The sequence below is a fragment of the Scyliorhinus canicula genome, chromosome 9, assembly GCF_902713615.1.
Source record: "Scyliorhinus canicula chromosome 9, sScyCan1.1, whole genome shotgun sequence".
Classification (NCBI taxonomy): domain Eukaryota; kingdom Metazoa; phylum Chordata; class Chondrichthyes; order Carcharhiniformes; family Scyliorhinidae; genus Scyliorhinus; species Scyliorhinus canicula.
In genome coordinates, this window is record NC_052154.1 from 21359531 (window position 1) to 21381593 (window position 22063).

Genomic DNA, 22063 nt, shown 5'->3' on the forward strand with positions numbered 1-22063 from the left:
CCATGCTTTGATTCTAAAGGTAGAGATGCAAAATTTAAATTTGGAAAGTACCAATCACGTCAGTCTATCTTGCTAATTGGAGATAAAAGTAGTGATTACAAAAACTCCAATGAGGAGGTAAAAGGTATCACATAAGGAATGGTGACTTTCAAGTCAACCAACCTTGCGAGGATTGTCCCCTCAGCTGCACTTGTTGCGGCAGCTAGTAATGTGAAGGCCAAGAGAGAAAGCGAAGCTGGAAGGGTTGAAAAGAGTCTATTGGTTATAAGTGAACGAAATACCTTTCCTAGTGTAGACAAACATACTTGTACTTGAGTTGTTGAAGATCCTTGAAATTTGGTTAAATGTTCTTGGATAATCACAAAAGACTACCAGTGTTACATGAGGGTCAGAAAGAGACAGATATGGTACAGGTGTTAGAAGAGCATTGACGGAGTCGTAGGAAAACACCAGGGGGCACTAACTACCCATGGTGTGGCATTTAGAAATTTTGAACCACTAAGTCTACCCCCACCTTAACAGAAACCACAGAGACCGACTCAGTTAGAGACGAAGGAACAATGCATGCTGAATCTGTTTCTGAAACAAGCAAAACGATTATGGTCCACGGAACAAGGGGAGTCTGGGATATCGATGGCCATGTTGGAGGACGAAACGGGGTTGGCAGCTCTGAACATTTCCAAACCATTAACCATTAGTTTTTTTCACAATAGCTTGTAGTTGAACTGTACATATTCCTGGAAAAGCGAATGGGGGAATTTCTCCTTTCTCGAGGCTAAGTGCCGGTGCCAACAGAGAATCTGTGGGTGTTCCACGATGGGAAAATCGGCGCGAAACCCTCACCGATTCTGGTACCAGTGAGGGGATAGCACCGGCGCCGCGTGGAACAACCGCAGAATCGGCGGGGGCCGGGCTGCGCATGCGCAGGCAGTACCGGTTGCGTCGGAATGCATGGTGTTGGCCTTGTTGGAACCCTAACCTGCCCACCCCAACCCCACAGCCCATCCACTGGCCACACCTCCCACCACTCCCCCCAGCCCTAGCAGCAGCACCCTGGGAAGCAGCACAGATCCCGGACAAGTGAGGCGGCGCCGGACACTGTCTGCAGCCAGCACACCAGGTTCCCAATCGCTGGGACCACACGCGGTCCGCGCCGACAGGAACTCGGCCCATCAGGAGCAGAGCATTGTGGGTGAGCCGGATGATGATGCACCAACGGTCTTATGACTGCGTGTGGCGCCTGTCCCAATGACACCGATTTGGAGGGGGTGGAGCATTGCCAACTAGCATCAAACCGGCACCTGCCGTGAATCCGGCCTCGGAAGCCATTCTCCGCCCGATTGCTGATCCCGATTTCAGCGTCGGGCTATGGAGAATCCTGCCCAATGTGTTTGTAAATATTTTGCCATGTGGTTAAAAGCTGGCTCATGACTAAGCTATCAATGAGGAAGGCACTTGCATAATGGGGCTAGTTTAGATAGGTTTGTGTTGGTGTTGTATGTTTTGTGTACTACATAATAAAACATCCCCTACATTTCATTATTTTCGTGAACGGAGGTATGCAAGGACCCTCCTGTTAATCCCCATTTGTTCCTTGTTTATCCCGTTTATTTTGTGTTGTTTTAGATTTTGCAATCTTTTTACATGGATCATTTACTGTACCTATGCCTTTAAGATGGACTACACCTTTAATTCAAATGGTTGGAACATGAGGACTGACCTACAAGCTCAGGCAAGGCAGGTTGCTCAGAGTTATTTACATTTCAAAACTGCAGATTCAAAGAGAGATCAAAGCTGACTCACCTTGATGGACTTGGCTGTCAGCCAATAGACTATTTTAGATTTCCAGGTCTTTGCTGGTGCTTGATGTGAACTGGTGCTGACCATTCTGGAATGGCATTGTCCATGTTTGTGATGCATCAGGTGAGCAGGGACCACGGCTGCTCTGTAGACCAGGGGCTTGATGCTGGGTTTGAGGTCTCGGTCTTTGAATACTCTGTTCCTCAGGCATCGGAAGACTGCACTGGCGCATTGGAGTTAATATTTTATTTTGTCATCAATTTCTGCTCGCACTGAGGTGTGGGAAATGATCCACATTGTCCAAGGGCTCACTGTGGATCTTGATGGTTGGGGGGCAGTTTTGCGTGGCAGGAGAGAACCTTTGCCTTCTGGATGTTTAGTCTGAGGCCTATTCTCTCATATGCCTAGGTGAATGTGTCGACGATGATTGGTAGCTCGGCCTCGGAATGTGTCCACACATTGGCATCGTCTACTTACTGCAGCTCAACGACAGAGGTTGGGGTGGTCTTGGTTCTGACCAGGAGATGTCGGAGGTTGAATAGTTTCCCGCTTCACTCCACTCCACTCCACTCCAGCAGGGACCTTCAGGGTGATGGGGTGGATCCCATATATACCCAAGTATGTCACAGCCTTTGCTTGGAAGACTCAATTGCCTCTCTTCAGGCAGACACCAACCTGGGATAATCGTCTGAGGTCCTCCTCTAGATTATCCATGTGCTCATTTTCAGTGGCCCCCTTGATGAGAACATCATCTAAATATACCATCACTTTGGGTAATCCCGGAATGATGCCTTCAATCATCATTTGAAAAATTGCACATCTGAAGAGACCCTGAATGGGAGGCGAGTGTATTCGAACAGACCCCTGTGGACATTTATGGTTGCATACTTTCGTGATGCAGTGTCTAATTCTAACTCCAGATATGCGTGGCTCATATCTAGTTTGGTGAACAAACATCCTCCAACCAGTTCCTCCTACAAGACCTCCACGCGAGGCATAGGGCAATGTTTTTCAAACATTTTTCCCCCGAGACTCACTTTTACCAACTGCGCGACCCACGCTGGCCGACCTTCGCGACCCATGCTGGCTGATCTTCGCGAACACCATTATTGCTTACCTTGAATATGACAGATGAACCTGCTTGGTCCTTACAAACTCACTTGCATTGTCATTCAATGTTACATTTCAGCTAAGGTCATCAGCTGACAATTTAACTTCTCACTACATCCTTTGTAAAAAGTCAAGAGGTTTGTCCTCGAACTTGGCATGCTTAGTCATCAAATGTCTTTGAAGTTTTGAGGGTTTTAAACTTTCATTGGTCAGTACTTCGCTGCATATACGATATAGGAGCAGAATTAGACCATTTGGCCCATTGAATCTGCTCTGCCATTCGATCATGGTGGGTGTGTTACTCATCCCCATTCTCTTGCCTTCTTCCGTAACCCCTGATCTTCATATTATTTAAGAAATTCCCTTATTGATCATGAACACCATATGTGTGTTTGGGATGGTGAAGTCAGCCAGAGTAGTTCTTTCTTAAACACCTGAACTACGAGCAGTGTTAGGCAATCTAACACACATGGGCTTTACATCTTGATTTGCATTGGCAAAATTAACAAAGCCACACTTCAAGAAATCAGCTTTCTCCTGATTTGTTCCCGATTTCAGTTTCTTCTTAATTGTTTGTTCATCAGAGTCCCTGGAGCTCTGGATACAGCTCACACCAGCACTGCTTTGTCCTGCCGTGAACTCTCCTGAGAAACTCTCTCCAGTAGATCTGATTGTGAGATCCTGCCCCGCTGGGCTCCGGGCCTACACTCTGCTAGATCTGCCTGAGGGGGCACGTATGCACGGGACAGCCGACATTCTTGAAAGCCAGTTGCGATGGCACTTTTAAAAGGAGATGGGGCCATTGGGCACTTCTTCCCACGATCAGGAACACCGTGACCCATCACTCCGTGACCCTCCCGACTTCTGCCCACAATCCACCCCGAGTTTGTAAACGACTGGCAAAGGGTCCAGGTGTGATGCTCTGTTTACAGTTAGTTTATAATCCCCGCAGAAACAAACAGAATTGTTCAGCTTCATCACCGGGACCCCAGGAACGGACCACTCCACAAATTGCACAGGGTGTATGTTGCCCAAACTTTCCAGGTGCTGCAACTCAGCATCCACTTTGGTGAGCAAAGTCTAGAGAACTGGCTGTGTCCTGAAATACCTGGGTTGGGCCTCAGGGTCTATGTAGATAGATTCGTGCCTTGGCTCCCTTCATCTTACCCAGGCCCTCTGGAAATACCTCTGGATATTTTCCAAGGAACTCATGTCGGTTTCCACTGCCCATCCAGGAAATCTACTGCCAATCGAAGCGAAGCGGAGTACTCGGAGCCAATCACGCCCCAGCATACCAGGTACCGGCCCTTGCACCACAACCAAAGGTGGCCTGACAGTTGCCCGTGGGTTACCGGATTCACAGTGATTCACAGATGCTCAGCGGTTCCCCAGTTAGTCATCAATCTGGCCATGGTGTCGTGCAGGCTAAGTGACAGGATTCCTGTGCAGAGTTGACAGAAGGTCTGCTGACCAGTGACGGAGACTGTGGCCCCTGTGTACATCTCCATCACTAGGGGATGTCCATTCTGTCATAATATACACACAAGTATATGATGGTGCATAGACACACACTGACTGACACACTGAAAGACCAATTGTGGCAGTATGTCTAGAGGTACTACGTTACCTAGCAATGCCGAGACACCATTGGTGGAAAAGGCTCGCTGCTCATTGGCCCAATGGTATGTAACACTAGTCACCCATTGGTTAGAATTGTAAGGTAGCTCCGCCCACTAAGGCGGGTTATAAGAGCCCGTGTATCCCCCACAGCTTCTTTTCTGTACCTGAGCTGCTGGGGAAAACATCTTGTCTATTAAAGCCTTCAGTTCGGACTACAACCTCACTTCTGTGGTCATTGATAGTGCATCACCAATCAACACACAGAACACAGCAGCCAATCACCAGACAGGACACAGCCACTATAAAGCCAGAGGGCCCTAGTTTTCCTGCTCATTCGGGATGCAGCCTCTGAGACAGCCAGAGCCCTTAATCAGTAGCACGAACATCCACCATGTGTTAGCAGTAAAGTCTGGTCAGGTTAGCCATAGGTCTTCAGTCAACCTAACATAGTGTCGACCCACAGTGCAAGTATGTTTAACAGCTCATAGTTAAATAAAATAGAGTTGTACTTCTACAAGTGTTGGTAGCCTGTCTCTCTCACTGCTCTGGTAAACGCAGTCCTCACAGACCCAGCATACCCAACACATCACATTCACCTGCAGTTTCCTGAATTGGCACCATCTTCAGGACCATGATGCAGTTCAATTGCATCATGATGTCCTCCTCAGGTAGGGCAAGGTCCATGTCTTCCTCAGGTGAGGCAAGGTCCAGGCTCGGGGCAATCTCTTCATCTGTCCAGAGTGGTGGGTTCTCTGCTGCTTCTGGCAGCCTTGATTGCCAAGTGCTCCATGCCCACATGCCTGGCAATAATCCCGGAAGTCCCCCTCGTTTTAAGGAAAGGTGTCCCACTGGTCTGCAGTTGCTTCAGAATATTGAGTCCAGATGCAGTGTTGTACCCTCGGTTCTTGCTTTGGAAGTGACCTGGTCATTCGAACAATACTCTAGGATGCCACTGGTGCCAGGTGTGGATGTCGGGCAACACTATGGTCCATGGAATCTTGGCGTTCCTGTACCCCATTTTCCACATTTCCACAGCATTAGATCAATGGCCATTTTTAAAATCTAACGTTGCTCCGCCAACAGCTTCATCTATGTGGCCACGTTGTTGATGCCGCAGACTAACCGATCTCTCAGCATCTCGGATAGGGATGGCCCAAACTCGTAATGCTCAGCCAGCCGGAGTGGAGTTGAGTAATCCGTTACTGACTCCCTCAGATTTTGTACAGCAGTGTTGAACCATACCTTTGTGTAATTATTGATGGCTTTGGGTGATAATGGTCAGACACCAAACAGCGCAACTAATTCATTGAAAGATTTTGAATCTGGAGCAGTTGGATAAAGGAGGTTCTTTATAACGATGAAGGTTGGGGCCCCAGAAACTGCCAGGAGGATGACACAGAATTTACATTGCAAAAGGAGGCTATTCGGCCCATCGAATCTGCACCAGCTCTTGGAAAGAGCACCCTATACAAGCCCATACCTCCACCCTATCCCCATAACCCAGTAACCCCACCCAATTCTAAGGGCAATTTAGCATGGTCATCCACCTAACCTGCACATCTTTGGACTGTGGGAGCAAACTGGAGCACCCGGAGGAAACCCGCGCAGACACGGGGAGAACGTGCAGACTCCGCACAATGACCCAAGCCGGGAATTGAACCTCGGACCCTGTAGCTGTGAAGCAATTGTGCTAACTACTATGCTACCGTGCTTACTTTCTGTTGGTCCCCTCCCAAGATGCCATTGACCTGGAAAAGTACCTCATCTGCTCTGCGTACTGAGCGCAATCTTCCAGGCCTCCATCAGTGGCCTCCAGTTCCCCGAAAAGTGGCATTTTCATACGTTAGTTCCACACGTTGCTAAACAGCAATCTCTACACATCCAGAATTAGAGTTCAGATTTTCCTTTCACCTCATCACCAGTATTAAGACCCAGGAAGCCAGCTTTAAGAAGAACGTCAATTTTTTTCTAAATTATGAGGCAATTTAGCGTGGCCAGTCCATCAATCCTGCACATCTTTGTGTTGTGGGGGTGAGACCCACTCAGGCACAGGGATAATGTGCAAATTCCACACGGACGGTGACTCAGGATTGATTTCAAACCCGAGTGACCGGCGCCGTAAGGCAGCAGTGCTAACCACTCCACCACCGTGCTGCCCTGAAGAATGTAGATTTTAACCAAGGTCTTTAAAAGGCTGTCACAGCAGTTAACTATTTACACAACTGTGGTAGGCTATATTAAGGGTATTGTGGTACCTAGATGGGATGTACCTTATGCTGTAGTATGAGTGGTAGATCCTGCCTGTCTGTTCCGCCCAGCAGACGGAGCATAAGAGTCTGTGTTTCACCCACAGCAGTCATTCTGTACTGGAGCTGCTGGGGTAACTACTTGTTTATTAAAGCCTTCAATTGGACTATAATCTTGCTTCAGTAGTGATTGATCGTGCATCAATTTAGAGAACAAAATTGAAGAATACTGCTCTCCGCATCAAGCCAGAGTGTCTACAAATCAACTCCCACGCGGCAAATGCAGCAGCAACTTTTAAACATTGGCTGGCATGTTTCAACGGGTACATCAGGATGGCCCCAACTACCCCCACAGAGGAACAGAAAATGCAAGTCCTCCACTCAAGGGTGAACCCAGAAATCTACACGCTTATCGAAGACACGGACGGTTTTGAGGACGCAATGACTTTGTTAAAAGAGCACTACGTCCGCACTGTGAATCAGGTATATGCTCGGCATCTTTTAGCTACCAGATGGCAGATCCCAGGGGAATCACGAGACGATTTTTACCGCGCATTGTTAGTGTTAGGTAGAAACTGTAACTGTCCACAAGTCTCAGCCAATGACCACACCAAACTCTTCATACGGGATGCTTTTGTTGCGGGCATGCTGTCCTCTAAAATCCGCCAGCGACTGCTGGAAAACGACACGCTAGGGCTTAAAGAGGCATGGAAACTTGCGCACTCCCTAGATGTAGCCTCCTGCAACACCCAGGCCTACGTCCCCAACCGCACGGTACCCGCATGGACAGGGTGGACCCCACCCACGGCCGATTCCAAAGCACCCCTAAATTCCCCACAAGCTTGTGCTGTGTGGCAGCCAGGAAACCCCGGGGGGGAAGCCCGATGCTATTTTTGCGGGCAAAACAAACACCCGCGGCAACACTGCCCGGCTCGATCCGCAATCTGCAAGGGCTGCGGGAAGGGGCACCTCGTGGCAGTATGCCAGGCCCGGTCGGCCGCTGCTGTCTCACAGGCAAACCGGGCCCGCTGCCATTCCTCTCCTCACAGGCCATGTGCGATTCATGGGGGCAGCCATCTTGGATGACATCTCAGGACCCCGACTCGGCTGGTCATGTATCGCCTGATGAGATCTCCCAGCTGGCCATGTGCGATTCATGGGGGCAGCCATCTTGGATGACGTCTCAAAACCCCGACTCGGGTGGCCGTGTATCGCCCGACGAGATCCCTCAGCTTCTGCCACAACTTGCCTCAGTGACACTGGACCAGTCTCGTCCTCGAACGCTTTCAACCGCTATAACGTCGGTACTCATCAACGGACACAAGACATCCTACTTGATTGACTCTGGGAGTACGCGGAGCTTCATCCATCCCAATACGGTAAGACACTGCTCCCTCGCTGTACACTCGATTAAACAAAACATCTCCCTGGCCTCTTGGTCCCACTCTGTGGAGATCCGGGGGTACTGCATAGCAAACCTCACGGTCCAGGGCCTGGAGTTCAATAACTTCCGACTTTACGTCCTCCCCCATCTCTGCGCTGCCACACTCCTGGGACTGGACTTCCAGTGTAACCTGCAAAGTTTAACGTTCAAATTCGGCGGCCCCATACCCCCCCCCCCCCCCTCACTATCTGCAGCCTAGTGACCCTCAAGGTCGATCCGCCTTCCCTGTTTGCAAACCTTACCCCCGATTGCAAACCCGTCGCCACCAGGAGCAGACGGTACAGTGCCCAGGACCGGACCTTCATTAGGTCGGAAGTCCAACGGTAATGAAGGAAGGCATTATCGAGGCCAGCAACAGCTGCTGGAGAGCTCAAGTGGTAGTTGCAAAGACCGGGGAGAAGCATAGGATGGTCATAGACTACAGTCAGACCATCAACAAGTATATGCAGCTCGACGCGTACCCTCTCCCTCGCATATCTGAAATGGTCAACCAGATAGCGCAATACAAGGTTTTCTCCACAGTATACCTTAATCAGCCTACCACCAGCTCCCTGTTTGCTCGGATGAACGCAAGTACATTGAATTCGAAGCAGATGGGAGGCTCTACCACTTCCTAAGGGTTCCCTTTGGTGTCACAAATGGGGTCTCGGTCTTCCAATGGGAGATGGACCGAATGGTGACCGGTACGGTCTGCGGGCCACGTTCCCGTACCTCGACAATGTCACCATCTGCGGCCTCGACCAGCAGGGCAACGACACCCACCTCCGCAAATTCCTCCATATTGCAGAAATCCTTAACTTAACCTATAACAAGAACAAATGCATGTTTAGCACCAATCGCCTAGCCATCCTCGACTACGTAGTGCATAATGGAGTCATAAGCCCAGATCCCGAATGCATGCGCCCCCTCATGGAGTTTCCCCTCCCCCACTGCCCCAAGGCCCTGAAATGTTGCTTGGGCGTCTTTTCTTATTACGCCCAATGGTTCCCCAATTATGCGGTCAAGGCCCACCCACTAATCCAGTCCACGGTTTTTCCCCTATCGGCAGAGGCCCGCCAGGCTTTCAGTCGCATCAAAGCAGACATCGCCAGGGCAACAATGCACGCAATCGATGTGTCCCTCCCCTTGCAGGTCGAGAGCGACGCATCAGGCGTAGCTCTGGCTACCACTCTCAATCAGGCGGGCAGACTCGTGGCCTTCTTTTCACGCACCCTCCATGCCTCAGAAATCTGCCATTCCTCCGTCGAGAAGGAGGCCCAAGCCATCGTCGAAGCTGTGCGGCATTGGAGACGTTACCTGGCCGGCAGGAGATTCGCTCTCCTCACTGACCAACGGTCGGTAGCCTTCATGTTTGACAATGCACAGCGGGGTAAAATTAAGAATGATAAGATCTTACGGTGGAGGATCGAGCTCTCCACCTATAATTACGAAATCTGTATCATCCCGGGAAGCTCAATGAGCCTCCTGATGCCCGTCCCGCGGCACTTGTGCCAGTGTACAAGCAGACCGACTCCGGACCCTCCACGACAACCTCTGCCACCCGGTTCTTCCATTTTGTTAAAAGCCGCAATCTGCCCTACTCCATCGAGGCGGTCAGGGCCGTAACCAGAAATTGCCAAATCTGTGCGGAGTGCGAGCCGCACTTCTACAGGCCAGAGACAGTGCACCTGGTGAAGGCTTCCCGCCCCTTTGAACGCCTCAGCGTGGATTTCAAAGGGCCCCTTCCCTCCACCGACCGCAACACGTATTTCTTAAACGTGATTGATGAGTACTCCCGGTTCTCTTTCGCCATTCCCTGTCCCGACATGACGGCTGCCCCGTCACTAAAGCCCTCCACAGCATCTTTACCCTGTTCGGTTTCCCCGCCTACATCCATAGCGATAGGGGGTCCTCCTTCATGAGTGACGAGCTGCGTCAATTCCTGCTCAGCAAGGGCATTGCCTCCAGCAGGATGACCAGTTACAACCCCCGGGGAAACGGACAGGTAGAGAGGGAGAACGGGACAGTCTGGAAGGCCGTCCTACTGGCCCTACAGTCTAAGGCTCTCCCAGTGTCCCGATGGCAGGAGGTCCTCCCCGATGCGCTTCACTCCATCCGATCACCACTGTGCACTACTACCAATGAAACACCTCATGAATGTCTCCTTGCCTTCCCAAGGAATTCCTCCTCGGGGACCTCGCTCCCAACATGGCTGGCAGCCCCCGGACCTGTCCTACTCCGCAAACACGTACGGGTCCACAAGTCGGACTCACTGGTCGAGAGGGTACATCTCCTCCATGCTAACCCCCAGTACTCCTATGTGACGTACCCCAACGGCCGACAAGACACGGTCTCCCTCCAGGATCTGACCCCCGCTGGATCCCCACCCTCACCCACCCCACCAACCCCAACCATTTTTTCACCAGCACACACCACCGCAGCCCCCTTCCCAGGAGGATCCGTCCTCCCACTGGCCCCATCTGGATGCGATGAAGCTGAAGACAACACGCTCCCAGAGCCATGGATGCCCAAGCCGACGCCAGCATCATCGTCGGGACTGCGCCGATCGCAGAGGACGACCAGGGCCCTCGACCGGCTGATAGTTTCATTGTAAAAGGAACTTGTAAATAATTGTCTGTAAATATGTGTATTGCATGCAAAGGCACCGAAGGGTACCTCTATAACCTCTACCACTGTAAAAGCAAGGCCACCACCCCCGCCAGACTCTTTTTTAAACAGGGGGTGAATGTGATAGGCTATATTAGTGGTATCGCGGTACCTAGGTGGGATGTACCTGATACTGTAGTATGAGTGGTAGAACCTGCCTGCTGGTTCCGCCCAGCAGGTGGAGCATAAGAGTCAGTGTTTCACCCACAGCAGTCATTCTGTACCGGAGCTACTTGTTCATTAAAGCCTTCAATTGGACTACAATCTCGCTTCAGTAGTGATTGATCATGCATCAACAACATTGTCTCATTGGGACAACCAATATGCTGGTCGCTGTCCGGGCTTTCCTTCACACTCCATTTCCATGAGGCCCAGCTGGGTGTGCCTCTGCCCACTAGTGGAGAAGCTCATATTCCACAGGCCCCACGGGGAGACCAATCACAGTACTCCCATGAGCCATGAGTGGAGGTTATTACACCAACATATTTATATAAACAAAACTGAAATTCAATGTCACGCAACACAGCATTACGTGCACTAGAAACACATCTGATTCAACACGGTTCTTGCAACAACAGAGAAAAACAAGGAAAATGCAACATCGTACAACACACATAACCTCTCAGTAAATCTATCCAACAAACACAACCATCTTCTGGTGTCCAAGGAAAATAGGTCATCTGAACATATCAAATACATTACTGCCGTATGGCTCAAGGGAACCCATCTCCTTACCCATAAGAATATTTATATGGAGAATGCACATTCACTTAGCAACATTTTGCTATACGGGCCTGAGCTCTTACCAGCGGCTGGATTTTATAGGTTCCTCCCCCCCCCCCCCCCCCCCCCTCCCCCCCTGACTAAAAGTTTGGTTGGGAGCCAGCACACAAAAATCCAGCTGCCCTGTAGCGATTTTACACTCGTGGGAGAGGAGGGCTAATTGGCTCAGGCTTCCCCTGCCTGGGGTGGAATCTGATTAGCTGATAGCTCTGTGGTCTCAGCAGCAGCAGCTGCAGGTTCGAACAGGAGCCAGAACCCGAAGAAGAGGAGGTGATGGAAGTTGGACAGAAGACAAGCCAGACGTTTTGGCAAAGCTTTCCTGGCAGGCCCCAGCAAGCAGAGAGGGGTGGGGAGGGGGAGAGGGAAGGATTAAAGGGGAAGGGTCTGACCTTCAAGGGGGTGTCCCTAATAGGCAGAAAGGACCCACCCCCCCCTCAAAGGAAGTACCCCTTCTTCCCACCACCTGGCTGGGGGCCAGGGAAGAGACACAGCAAAAGGACTTAGTGAAAACAACCATAAAACTCTCTGATCTGATTTTCTATTACCCTGTACAACAAATCTGGGCGGCACGGTGGCACAGTGGTTAGCACTGTTGCTTCACAGTGCCAGGTTTGAATTCCGGCTTGGGTCACCGGCTGTGCGGAATCTGCACGTTCTCCTCGTGTCTGCGTGGGTTTCCTCCGGGTTCTCCGATTTCCTCCCACAAGTCCGGGAAGACGTGCTGTTAGGTGAATTGGACATTCTGAATTCTCCCTCAGTGTACCCGAACAGGCGCCAGAGCGTGAGACTAGGGGATTTTCACAGTAACTTCATTGCAGTGTTACTGTAAATCTACTTGTGACACTAATTAGGATTATGAATTGTAATCCGAACCTGCAGCTGGAAGAACAACAAAATCTTTCTTTAGGCTCTTAAAGAAAAGCTGGTTTGTCAACAGCAGACTCTAAATTGCCGTGAAACACTGATGACATTAGACAGGTATAATTAACTGAACTTGCTCTGAATGTAGAGCGGAAAATAAGATTTACCCTGTATCACATGGAAAGATAAAAAATAGGAGCAGGATGAGGCCATTAAGTCTGCTCTGCCATTATGATCAATGGCTAATCATGCAACTCAGTAGCCTAATCCCACCTTTCCCCTCATATCCTTTGATCTCCTTCGCCCCAAGTGCTATGTCTAACTGCTCCTTGAAAGCATACTATGTTTTGTCCTCAGCTACTTCCGGTGGTAACAAATTCCATAGGCTCACCACTCTCTGGGTGAGGAAAGTTCTCCTCACCTCATAGATTATCATAGAATTTACAGTGCAGAAGGAGGCCGTTCGGCCCATCGAGTCTGCACCAGCTCTTGGAAAGAGCACCCTACCCAAGGTCAATACCTCCACCCTATCCCCATAACCCAGTAACCCCACCCAACACTAAGGGCAATTTTGGACACTAAGGGCAATTTATCATGGCCAATCTACCTAACCTCCACATCTTTGGACTGTGGGAGGAAACCAGAGCACCCGGAGGAAACCCACCCAAACACGGGAGGGTGTTCAGACTCCGCACAGACAGTGACCCAAGCCGGAATCGAACCTGGGACCCTGGAGCTGTGAAGCAATTGTGCTATCCACAATGTTACCGTGCTCTGTCCTAAATGTTCTGCCCCGTATCCTCACACTGTGACCCCTGGTTCTGTACACCCCAACATCGGGAACATTCTTCTGGCATCTACCCTCTCAAGAATTTTATAGGTTTCTATGGGACCCCTCTCATTCTTCTGAACTCCAGCGACTACAATCTTAACCAACTCAATCTCTCCTCATACTTCAGTCCCACCATCCCAGGAATCAATCTGGTAAACCTTCGCTGCACTCCCTCTTTTGCAAGTACATCCTTCCTCAAATAAGGAGACCAAAACTGCACACAATATTCCAGCTGTAGCCTCACCAAGGCCCTGAATAATTGCACCAAAATATCCCTGCTCCTGTACATGAATCCTCTCATAATGAAGGCCAGCATACCATTTTCCTTCTTTACCTTCTGCTTTACCTGTATGCTTACCTTCAATAACAGGTGCAAGAGGACATCTAGGTCTCGGTACACATTAGTATTCATAATTTCTGAACCAAGAACCACATAAAATGGGACTTTCTGTGGCGATATGTAGATGGAAGTCACACGTTGGGTGGCTCCCACTACAGCTTTTGCTTTTTGGCCTTTTTCATCCAGTTTTGGGGGAATCTTTATATGACCGGTCTCCAGAAAAGTCGTAGTAATCAGAGGATGTCAAAAACCCAACATTAGAATATGGGCCGAAAAGAAACAAACACTAGTCCACCTGAGAGCTCGGGTTCAGTGAGGAGTGCTGAGGGAGGAAAGATGGCGTGGGCAAGCTCAACCATTACGGTGCACGTGTCAGCCGATGTAATGGCGGTGGAGTTTGAGCGGCAGTTTGCCGAGCATTTTGAGAGGCACTGAAAAGCGATGATGGAAAAGCTCAAACAGGTGGCGTGCGATACATTGGCCCCGGTAAAGGAGGCTCTTGGAACGACTTTGACAGCGGTGCGGGAGCAGGAAGATGTGCTAAAGAAGTTGGAGGAGGCATTGTCGCAGCATACCGACCAGTTCGTCTCAATGGGAGAGGAGCTGAGGAAGGCGAAGGCTGAAGGACTGAGACTGAATTGAGTTTGGACTTTGTTTCCTTTTGTTGTGGTTGAGAAGGGTTTGTTTTTGGGATGGTGGGATAATGTGTTGCGGGGGGGGGGGGGTTCTCTTTCCCGTTTTGCTTGGGGTTTATCATGTTTGGCTGATTTAGACGGGCTGGGTGTGGGGGGTTTCTCTGTTGGTTTTCATACTAGGTATGTGGGGGGAGGGGGCTCTGGGAGGGGCCACCTTGCTGGCAAACATAAGTTGGCTGATGAACGGCAGTGAAGTGTGGGGAGGTGCTGCAGCCGAGTCGAGCCTGTGTGGACAGGTGGTAAAGATGGATATCTTGCCACGGTTTTGATTTTTATTCCCAGTCTTTTGGCCGAAGGCATTTTTTATGGGGTCGAATGGTTGATTTTGGCGTTTGTATGGGTGGGTAAGGGTGGAGCTGTTGGTAATATGGGTGAGGATGGAGGCAGGCTCTTGTTGGAGGCCGAGATTCCGGGCGCTGGCAATGGCGCCGTTCCTATTTGCTCCTGGGAAATGCTCAGGTAGTCCGGTGGGCAGTTAGGGCAGGGTCAAAGCTAATGCTGGTGTTTGAGCCGGCGAGACTGGATGCTAGGTTTTGAGGATAGGAGGAGTGGGCGGTGATGGAGGGGTCTATTCTTTGAGTTATTGGGGTGTTGGTTGGTCGAATGGCGAGTTTATTGTTCTTATTGTTTGAGGTATAAAATGTTAAAAACCGAATAAAAATATTTTTAAAAAAGAGCCACATGCAATGAAAGTTTCAGAAACGACCAGTCAAATTCAGACTATTTCAATGCCGACCATGTATAAAACCCATCTTCAAGATCTACTTCCTCAAAGGTCAGCACTTTTCCTTCTATTCAAACACTTTATAACAGTCCTACATCTACTCCTAAAGCATAAAGAAAAAACACAGGGAAAAAACTAGAAATTATTTAGGAACTGTAGTGCACTATTTTCAATCCAAAATTACTTGATGTTACCACACATAATTATATCACATGCACCAAAAATTTCAGAGTTCTCCCTGAGTTTGCAGAATTATGGCATCTTATTTTCTATTATTTTCAATGGTAGGTGCTTGAGACATTGGTGTGTTAAAGTAATGAACCAGTAATGGTATGCCAATGTTGCAATGTGAACAAACTGTTCCTAAAGGCAGTTTCCGCTGTCAGGACTCTGCTGCTTTGTGGATATGTTTGTTGAAAGCTGGTTTAAATGTTAGAACGAGACACAGAAAATGTAGTTTTATTTGGTAGACATTTGTCCGTTTTGGGCGACGATGGACTGAATTAAACATCGTTTGTTGTGGCTGGAGAGGACGGATTGAGGAGTGGCAGTCCCTTGCTCAGTTGAAGTGTTGACCTGAGGTTGACCGATTACTTTTCCTTTCGCCAGGCTGCCTTTTCCAGTTATTTTGTCCTGTTTTTGTTTCCATGCACTCCCTGACTGCTCGTCATGATTAATTAATTCATGAATCATCAATCCACATCACGGACCCGTTTTCGTTTATTCATTTTTGGGATGGGAATGTTGCCGGGCAAGGCCACCATTTGTTACCTATTCATAATTTTCCTCGAGAGTTGGCGCAGAGCTGCCGGTTAATGAACTATTTCTATTCTGCTGATTTGCTGGAACGGCTCAAAATTACAGCTGTGGGGAAAGATTGGGTAGGCCAAGGTTGTTTTCCTTAAGGCAGAGGAGGCTGAGGAGTGACCTAATTGATGTACAAAATTATGAGGGGCTTCGATAGAGTAGACAGAAAGGGCTTGTTTTCCCTTAGCAGAAAGGTCAATTATCGGAGGTATAAATTTAATGTAATTGATAGGAGGATTAAAGGGAATGCTAGGAAAAGCTTTTCACCCAGAGGCTGGTAGGTGTCTGGGATTTGCTGCACTGGTTGGTAGTTGAGACAAAAAACCTCAGCGCATTTAAAAAGGTACCTGGGTCTGCACCAGAATTGCTGTAATCTACAAGGCTATGGACTGGGTGCTGGAAGGTAGAATTAGAATGGCAGCACGGTAGCACAGTGGGTAGCACTGTTGCTTCACAGCTCCAGGTTCCTAGGTTCGATTCCCGGCTTAGGTCACTGTCTGCGTGGAGTCTGCACGTTCTCCCCGTGTCTGCGTGGGTTTCCTTCGGGTGCTCCGGTCTCCTACCACAAATCCCAAAAGACGTGCTGCTGGGTGAATTGGACATTGTGGATTCTCTCTCTGTGTACCCGAACAGGCGCCGGAATGTGGCGACTAGGGACTTTTCACAGTAACTTCATTGCAGTGTTAATGTAAGCCTACTTGTGACAATGACGCTTTTTTATTTATTAGAAAGGGTGGCTAATCTTTTCAGCTGCGTAGACACGATGGGCTGAATTGGCCTTTTCTGTGCTGTAACATTTCTATGGTTCTATGTTAAGAATATAAAAGAAAACAAACCTCAAAGAGTCGGACATCTGCAGGGACTCGATCACCAACTGAAATGCACACAGTGTCACCCAGTACAAGTTCCCTCGCTAACAGGTGCTCCAGTTGACCTTTGCGAATACTACACGAGAAGACAGACGTGCTAATATTAGTGTGCATATTTTTTGAGACATTAAATAAGCACCAAACTTGTTGTCTCTTTAATGTTACTTGGCTCCTGTTCTCTGATAGATTATTGGCAAGAATTTCCTTGCATCTATGTTCCAGATATGTGGTCACAACTTTATCGGAAGTGCATTATATACACCCACAAATTTCTCAGTGACAGGAGCTAAGTGCCAACGGTCCCAATAAAGTTCCTGTCCCATGCATCGTTCTCCCACTGAACAGGGAGGATTGCTCCCACATCTCTTTTGAACAATTTGCAGGGAGCACGTACCAGTTACATTCTGGAGGGATTAGTTTGCCTAGCTCCTGCAGAGACTTCTCAGAACGGTACTCCTGCAAAAACAAAATGGTTACTCGGCAACAGAAGGATTTTAAGTTGTTAATTTCACAAAGCTTTCTACTGAACTAACAGGTAAATATATCTTACCTGCACAAAGGCAACTGTGACAACAATTATAATGGCCTATAAAATGAATGACATTAGGTTATTCAGTTTATGTAAAATACTTTCTGTTGCACAAATGTACAGAATTTCACTAAATAAATGTATTTTTGTGTTTGGATTTTTTTTTTGATTAACTGCTTGTCAGAAATTGCTGCAGTACTTGAGCCCTTTATTGAGTGACCTCATGCCAAAGGCCCAAGAAGGTACTCTTGCTTTCCCAACAACTCTGGCCTGGATCTTCTGGTCGCACCAAAGGAACCCCTCCACGGCAGGTTCCCCGGCCGTGCGGCCGGCAAACACTGCAAATGGCCATTGACTTCAGTGGGACCGGAAGATCCCGATGATGGACAAGGGCGAGCCGCATCCACCACTGGAAAACATGTTGTTTGGGGGATGGGGTGGGGGTGAAAATTCCTGGCCTCATCCTTCTCCTTCACATACCCCTGATCAAGAGGACTGTTTGCTGCCTAAGCACAGGTACTTGGCCAGCAAGATTCTGTGTTTCTAATTACTGACCAGTTGGACATTGATATTGCCTAGATTCAGAAATGCAAAAGGATTCTATGTGGGAGTTTGCAGGCCACGGTTTGAAAATCCTATAATGCAAGATAAAAAGTTTCTTCATCCTTCGGCTATACTTCTATGGATTAAGTAATGAAGATCTTTTTGCGATAATGCCAGTGTTCAGCTTGATGCATCTTTGTATCGGTTACCTGTCAATGAAGACGGGCAGAGGCAATGTTTTCACCCTGTTCATTAAGAAAATACCTCAAAAACTAATGCCGGACTTCAATGAAACTGGGTACACAGATAGTAACGGCGCAAGGAAGAACTGATCAGTTTTTGGTGAAGATGCAGACCTGGAATTTTTTTTAAAGGATCCATTAACATTAGAAGATTAAGGGTGCAATTTACCGGCTGTGTCCCACCGGAATCAGGATGGAACACGGCCGGTAGATCCGGGGATTCCCGATGGTCAATATGCCTCGCAAGGTCTCAGGAGATCTCGCAAGACGTTGCAATCTGGCTCCCGCCCATAATAGGGACGATCCTTTAAAACAGAGATGAGGAGGAATTTCTTCAGCCAGAGGGTGGTGTATCTGTGGAACTCTTTGCCGCAGAAAGCTGTGGAGGCCAAATCACTGAGTGTCTTTAAAACAGAGATAGATAGGTTCTTGATTAATAAGGGGATCAGGGGTTATGGGGAGAAGGCAGGAGAATGGGGATGAGAAAATATCAGCCATGATTGAATGGCGGAGCAGACTCGATGGGCTGAGTGGCCTAATTCTGCTCCTGTGTATTATGGTCTTATAATAGGCAGGACCCAGACTTGCAGAGTTAAGTGCAGACGCCAGATCGAACTGGCTTCCAGGGTCTAACATATTAATATATTGAAACATATTAATATATTGAAAGCAGGTCATGTAAACCGTGTAATTTTGCAGTGAAATGATGGAGGGAGCTGCTGGCTCCTGAAGTTAAAATGTTTTTAAACAGTACTCCTTATCATCTCCTCAACGAATAAATCTCTTTCCCCTGCAATGATCGCTCCCTTCCCTTCACCAGTCACCCCACCGCCAAAAGTCATGAATAGCACCTGCTCCCTTTCTGATTGATGATGACCAAGGGTTTCCTGATGCTGCCTCCTGCCACTGGCTTTCTTATCCAGAAGACAGCCAGCTTGCCAATATAGCCTGCTGCCAGGCAGGAAACAAAGACCTGCCATTAAAGTCTTGTTCAGCCAACCTTTGCAATCTGTTCATAAACATAACAGGGTGTTGCATTCATTCACGCCACAAGTTCAATGCTTTGCTTTTTCAGAATCCCCTCTCCAAAATAGCTGAGAATTAAAATGAAATTAGATCTTTTCCCATTCATTTTTGCTATAATACAAACTTTGTTGCAAGATGCATGTGAGCTAGCAAACAAGGTTGAGGCTGGAGTGGGTGAAGACCTCTTAAGAGGAGGCCCAGACCTTAGGGCAGATATTGGCTCTATGACTCTTTAAACTACAGTGTCATATTGTGGGGGAGGGGGATGAAGACATGGTTAGGGTGCTGGGGAGACATGGTTAGGTTGGGACTATAACCAGTTCTACTGCCCATGTGTCAGAGTGCGTTCCTGAACTTTCCTGGGAACCTTTTACTGTCTTGAAAGATCTCAGCCGATTGGTTGTTAACTTAACTAGAATGTGTCCGAGCCCTCATGAAGACCACTAATCTCTACTAGAGTAAGGTAATCAATTGTAGGAGAGTTGTTCTCCTTGTCTGGACTTTAACTGGCTCATTTTAGAGCTGAAAACCTACAAGCTAATTTTTCTTTCTAAGACCAGGTGGTCCTTGATGTTCCCATGCAGGATCGGTGTGCTTGCCCTAGATGTGCAATTGACCGTGTCACTGTGATTCAGGACAGATTCTTTAGCTGAAGCTAGGGTGAGTAGCAATGCTATTACCTCCATAATTGCATCCACACAGTGGACCCTAGGAAATGTCCAAATCAAAGAAGGTTATCTCAAATATAAATAAATGAATGTGCTGGTAGGTATGGGCGGCACGGTGACACAATGGTTAGCACTGTTGTTTCACAGCGCCAGGGTTCCAGGTTCGATTCCCGGCAGGGTCACTGTCTGAGCGGAGTCTGCACGTTCTCCCCGTGTCTGCTTGGGTTTCCTCCCACAAGTCCCGAAAGATGTGCTTGTTAGGCGGATTGCACATTCTGAATTCTCCCTCAGTGTACCCGAAAAGGCGCCGGAATGTGGCGACTAGGGGCTTTTCACAGTAACTTCATTGCAGTGTTAATGTAAGCCTACATGTGACAATAATAAAGATGATTGTTATTATTAGAGACTAGCATTGAAAATCTGAAAATTCATTCAGTCAGGCTGCAACCTTACTTTCTTCAATAGTTTCCAGCTACATATCAGGGCAAAATATTGGCCGTAGAATATATTCCTTCTGCGAGGTTGGAATGGAGAACCAGTAGGTGAAAATATGAAAATGCTCAACATGGTTCCACTATCCTCTAAAGTTCGTCAGCAAAACCCATTGAACGGTCTTTAGATTTGAACAGGGAAATTGCTGAAGGGCCCCTTGGTAGTTTAAGCATGTTGGCCCACTTTGTGCTCATCATTTGTAACTGAATGACTGAATGTTTTGTCTCAATAAGGTACAACGGATATTGAGAGGCAAATATTGTGGGCACTGCAATGAAGTTATGGTCGAATGTCACGTTCATATACAAAAGGTCTGAAAGAACAGAAGAACCAGAGCAGCAAAACACATGCTATGATTGTTTTGTTTTTAAAAACGTGCACAAAATGTAGGTACCACATCTAAAATGTACAAAATAAATAACACAAAATACTTTACTACAGTATTTTCAGTTCAGTTGTTAATCTATAGCGAATATTTATAACAACAAAGGCTAAATGCTTTCCTTTAGAAATTCAACCTTTATAATCTCATTGAAATGGTTTATGTCCTAAAACGTGATAATATTGTTAAAAAAATTACATTTACCGGATTAGAACCATAGAATTCCTACAGTGCAGAAGCAGGCTATTTGGCCCATCGAGTTTGCACCAACCCCCTGAAAGAGCACCCTACCTAGGCCCACTGCTGCACCCTAACGCCGTAACCCCACCTAACCTACACATCTTTGGATGCTAAGGGACAATTTAGCACGGCCAATCCACCTAACCGACATATCTTTGGATACTAAGTGTAGAAGTCAGGTAATCCTAAATTCCTTCACTAAGGGACAATTTAGCATGGCCAATCCACTTAACCTACACTTCTTTGGATACTAAGGTACAATTTAGCATGGCCAATCCACCTAACCTGCACTTATTTGGACAGTGAGAGGAATCCGGAGTACCCAGAGGGAACCCACGCAGACATAGGAGAAAGTGCAAACTCCACACAGTCAGCAGTTATCAAATCAGTTATTGCTGACGTTGCAAAATTGACTTATAGGACCAACAAAGCGTGAGTCAGGGAATACAACAAAACACTGCCTTGACATTTATGATGGCTTGGAGGTGAGTCAGGAAATTTCTGACTCGACCGATTCGCCTCAGGAGAAAGTGCCCGCAAAGGCAGGATCTTCACTGCTGGGGGCCAGGTGCAGCGCTGGGCTGTTTAAATGGCCCACCTTGGTACCATGAGACTTTGCCGCAGTGAAAGAAATAACAAAGGCCTGCAGCTTTCACTCCTCACACGTTGTTCATCTTCCAAACATTCCTCATGTCCCATTCATGCTACCTCATGCCCCTGACTCACCCCCTATGTCCCCTCATGCCTCCTTTGCCAAGCTATGTACTTGCATGCCCAATGACCCAGTGTACACTTTCGTGGAATCTCTACAGTGCAGAAGGAGGCTATTCGGTCCATTGCGTCTGCACTGACCCTCCAAAAGAGCACTTTACCTAGGCCCCACCCTATCCCCGTAGACCCACCTAACCTTTGGACACTAAAGGGCAATTTGGCAATCACCTAACCTGCATCCTTACAAGTTAATAAAAGTGTAAATTATGCAAGTCCATTGAAAGTTCAAAAACTCCAAACCAGAGGCTCTTGAAACCACTTAATTTATTTAAATAAATACTGTAAAATTGACAGCAGAGATCAGAGAGCCTGAACTGTTACTCAAACAATACTTCGTCTGAGGCACAGATGTTCTTATATTAGTTGTCTGGGCTCTCAACCAAGCATACACAA

General features: G+C 48.0%; 1 protein-coding gene across 2 annotated transcripts in view; it reads right to left on the bottom strand.

Moving 5' to 3' along the window:
• The window catches only part of LOC119971145 (calcium-transporting ATPase type 2C member 2-like), a 138242-nt gene that overhangs the window by 80253 nt on the left and 35926 nt on the right, over window positions 1–22063 (bottom strand). For both annotated transcript variants that reach the window (XM_038806318.1, XM_038806317.1), the window contains exons 5-7: window positions 17328–17363; window positions 17172–17233; window positions 16745–16853 (exon numbers count right to left, since the gene is read on the bottom strand). In XM_038806318.1, coding sequence (XP_038662246.1) covers window positions 16745–16853; window positions 17172–17233; window positions 17328–17363 — 207 coding nt within the window. The remainder of the gene's footprint in view (window positions 1–16744; window positions 16854–17171; window positions 17234–17327; window positions 17364–22063) is intronic.